The sequence below is a fragment of the Vulpes lagopus genome, chromosome 24 (assembly GCF_018345385.1).
Source record: "Vulpes lagopus strain Blue_001 chromosome 24, ASM1834538v1, whole genome shotgun sequence".
Taxonomy (NCBI): Eukaryota; Metazoa; Chordata; class Mammalia; order Carnivora; family Canidae; genus Vulpes; species Vulpes lagopus.
In genome coordinates this window covers 42,476,845-42,481,016 of record NC_054847.1, presented here as the reverse complement: position 1 = coordinate 42,481,016, position 4,172 = coordinate 42,476,845, and the positions used below count along the sequence as shown (strand labels likewise).

Genomic DNA, 4,172 nt, shown 5'->3' with positions numbered 1-4,172 from the left:
TTGAGAAGTGAACAGCTCTGGGGGCTTCATCCCCCACGTGTCTGGGTACAAGTCTGTTTACTGTTTTTTCACTCTATCTTCCTCTGGCTGAAATCTTTGGACCAGGCACCATCTTCCAGAGAAAGCCTTCTATTAGCCCCGATGTTCAGCCTCAGTCAGCCAGACCTCCAGTCTGGACATGCCATGGCACATCTACCACCATCATTATTTTCATTATCTGTCCCTTGTTTCCAGCCCTCATTTTATTATGTGTGCCTCACTGATGGAGCCTAGGACATTCATCTTTGTATTTCAAATATGGTTCCTATAGTAAATGTTTGATAGATTTTTTTTTTTTTTTTTTGGTGTCTGATCTTATTTATTTTGTCACTCTTAGAAAATCTCATTTTTGACTGGACTCAGACTTAGAGGTAGAAGCTCTCAGAGAGGACAGCCTCCGTCTCTTGGCAATCTGTTCCTGGCGTTTTTCTTTGGCCTCCTTCATTCTCTTGGCCAAAAGTTGAGCATATTCTGCAGCCTCTTCCTTATTTTTCTTAGTACGCTGTTTCTTCAAAGCAATACGCCGACGTTTGTGTTGGAGGACACGTGGAGTAACAAGACGCTGAATCTTGGGTGCTTTGGTTCTAGGTTTCTTACCTTCTTTGTTTAGGGGCTTTCTAACAACATACTGGCGGACATCGTCTTCTTTTGACAAATTAAAAAGCTTTCGGATTCTGCTGGCTCTTTTGGGCCCCAGGCGACGAGGCACAGTAGTATCCGTGAGTCCAGGAATATCCTTCTCCCCTTTTTTCACAATAACCAAATTGAGAGCACTGAGATTGGCATCCACAATGCAACCCCGAACAGATTTGCGCTTCCTCTCTCCAGTCCTCCTGGGTCGGTAGCAGGAATGCCCCTTACTTAGCAGCAGGCAGACGCGGCTGTGGGTCAAGACACCCTGCTTCATGGGGAAGCCTTGTTTGTCATTGCCACCACTGATTCGCACCACGTAACCCTTCCATTCCTCGCCCAGAGCATCGGCAGCAACTTCTGTGGCCATACGCTTCTCATAAAAGGTACGCAGTTTGCGCTCATCATCCACTTCAATGAGTTTCTGGCAGCCAGTAGCTGGGAAAGAGATGTTCAGCTTCATCCTGAAGCGGCCTACCGCCTCGGAGGCGCCACGAAAAAGAGCGATTTTTTTTTTCTTTTTACAAATAATGTAATGCATGGAGGGAAGTATGAGCATCTACATGGAAAAACAAATAAATGAATAATAATAAAAAATAAATTTCACTTTTAAATTGCTGTGAAGGATCATATTTGACTTCTTTTAAAATTTTTTTAAAGATTTTATTTATTTATTCATGAGAGACACAAAGAGAGAGAGAGAGAGGCAGAGACACAGGCAGAGGGAGAAGCAGGCCCCAGGCAGGGAGCCTGACGTGGGACTCGATCCCAGGTCTCCGGGATCATGCCTGGACTGAAGTCGGTGCTAGACTGCTGAGCCACCAGGGCTGCCCATTTTTAAAATTTTTTAAAAAAGATTTTATTTATCTCTTTGACAGAGAGAGATTGCACAAGCAGGAGGAGCAGCATGCAGAGGGAGAGGGAAAAGCAGGATCCCCCATGGCGGGACTCGCTCTCAGGACCCTGGGATTATGACCTGAGCCGAAGGCAGACACTTCACCAACTGAGTCACCCAGGTGCCCCCACATTTGATTTCTAATATGAACTTGCTTTGGGCTAAACTAACTAAAATAGCTCGTAAAGATCTACTTTCTTAGAATATTCAGTCGCTATGTGTATTATTTCCCCTTGAGGATTGAAAATATGACTCTATGAGGCAAAGAACTGGGCCTCTTTTCTGTTATCAGTAAAACAATGGCTTTCTTTTCATTAAAACATTTATAATAAATGCTATGAGCTTAATTGTACCCCTCTCCCACAACTCCTATGTTGAAATCCTAACCATCAGCACCGCAAAATGTGTCTATATTTGGAGCTAGGGCCTTTAAAGAGATAATTAAGGCAAAATAAGGTCATTTAGGTGGGCCCTAATCCAATATGAGTGGTGTCCTTAGAAGACATTAGGACACCAGAGACGAGCACAGATAGAGGCCGTGCGAGGACGCAGCAGGCAGGTAGCTGTCTACAAGGCGAGGAAGGAGGCCTCCACAGAAAACCTACTATACCTTGCTCTTCGACATCCAGCTTCTCGAATTATGAGAAAATAAATTTGTTGTTTAAACCACTAATGTGTGGCATTTTATTGTGGTACCCCTAGCAAACTAACACAATAAATATCAGCCGGCCCCCACATTTCTATCCTTCTCATGAGTCTGTATAACTCAGGCATAACCATCAAAGCCTCAGATTTTGTTAGTCACCTTCTCTTCAGGGCAGACTCCCCTGGGAGCCCACTTTTCCTCACACGTCCCCATCACTGTGTCAGAGAGTAGCAGAGAAGACATGGATTGTTGCATAAAAAGCTTAACTCGGGATCAGTGAGGATTGTGAAGGATCACTTCATATGCATGAGAGCAAACACTTCAAGCATCAGGGTGAGAAAACATGAAGTTGGAAGCAAGACAAGAAATAGAACCTGACTGGTAAATAATAGTAATCATAGCCACCACTTTTTTTTTTAATTTTTATTTATTTATGATAGTCACACAGAGAGAGAGAGAGAGAGAGAGAGAGAGAGAGAGAGAGAGAGACATAGGCAGAGGGAGAAGCAGGCTCCATGCACCGGGAGCCTGACGTGGGATTCGATCCCGGGTCTCCAGGATCGTGCCCTGGGCCAAAGGCAGGTGCCAAACCGCTGCGCCACCCAGGGATCCCCATAGCCACCACTTTATATATGCTCACCTATCACATGCCACACACCGTTCTAAGCATCTTGCTTGTACCATGGAGTCTTCCAACAACCCTCTGAGGTGGGTGCTATTATCACGTCCATTATACAGATGAGGGAATGAGTAGGGGAATATAAGTAGCCTGTTTAAGGTCTTGGAGTATCTGTCCCAGGGTCTGCGCTTTTAACAACAATGCTTTAGGGTGAAGGCCATGGAATGAGAGATGGGTACATCAGTGTGGTCAAGCACCCTCTTCTCCAATGCAAGTCTCTCTCTCTCTCTCTCTTTTAAGATTTTGTTTTTAAATAATCTCTACACCCAACATGGGGCTTGAACTCACAACCCCAAAATCAAGAGTTGTATGCTCTACCCACTGAGCTCCAAGAACAAGGCTCTTTATGTTGAAGAAAGAAAACCTCAGACAAACAAGACAAATGTTTTCCTGGCTGGTTCACACTTACCATATCTGATTAATTCTGAATCCTTTTCCAATCCTAAAAGCGAGAATGAGTACGTATGTTGTAGGGGTGGGGGGAAGGGAGCTAGGAATTAGTGGTAAATTTGGGAGGGTTACCTGGTCTGTTTTGTTTTGTTTTTAAAGATTTTATTTATTTATTTATGAGACACACAGAGACAGAGACACAGAGGGAGAAGTAGGCTCCATGCAGGGAGCCCGATGGGGGACTCGATCCCTGGAGCCTGGGATCACACCCTGAGTTGAAGGCAGCTGCTCAACCACTGAGTCACCCAGGTGCCCCGGGTTACCTGTTTTTAATAGAATAATTATGTTCACTTATCTATCCATAAATGTGTATTGTTGACTTGCAAAAACAGGACATTATATTAAATTTTTTATTTTTATTTTACTGTTTATAAAATTAAGCTTTTGCTTTATGGCTTGGCTGCTCTTGTACTTATTATTTTTTTCTGCATACCATTATTTACTCCCACTCTTAAAGAAGCATTGAAAAGCACAGTCAACAAAAATATCCGGTACAGAAATGGGAATGCTTTTTTGGGGGTAATGTTACCCCTTTTCTTTTCTATTTCCCTGCTATCTTCTTCATCCTTCCTAGTCTTTCTGTTTCTTTGGTCTTTGAAAAGTCTCAGAACAAATTATCTTCAATGGTATTTGTTTGACTAGACTTGCAATTCCCTACTAGAAATCAATTTCTGTGTGTTCACCTTGTTGCTACTCTATCAAAAGTGACCAGAGGGGGCCTCAAAGTTATCTGAGTGTGTAGGGACTAAAATGACTTTTAAAAATTAAGTATACTCTGTGCCCAACGTGGGGGCACAAGATCCGTAGTCGCATGCTCCCCTGACCAAGCCACC

General features: G+C 43.5%; 1 protein-coding gene across 1 annotated transcript; it reads right to left on the bottom strand.

Moving 5' to 3' along the window:
• Nucleotides 1–325: 325 nt before the first annotated feature.
• LOC121481987 (40S ribosomal protein S6-like) lies at nt 326–1,175 on the bottom strand. The gene has a single exon (XM_041739715.1). The coding sequence runs from the start codon at nt 1,130–1,132 to the stop codon at nt 383–385; it is 750 nt and encodes a 249-aa protein (XP_041595649.1). The 5' UTR covers nt 1,133–1,175; the 3' UTR covers nt 326–382.
• Nucleotides 1,176–4,172: the final 2,997 nt, after the last annotated feature.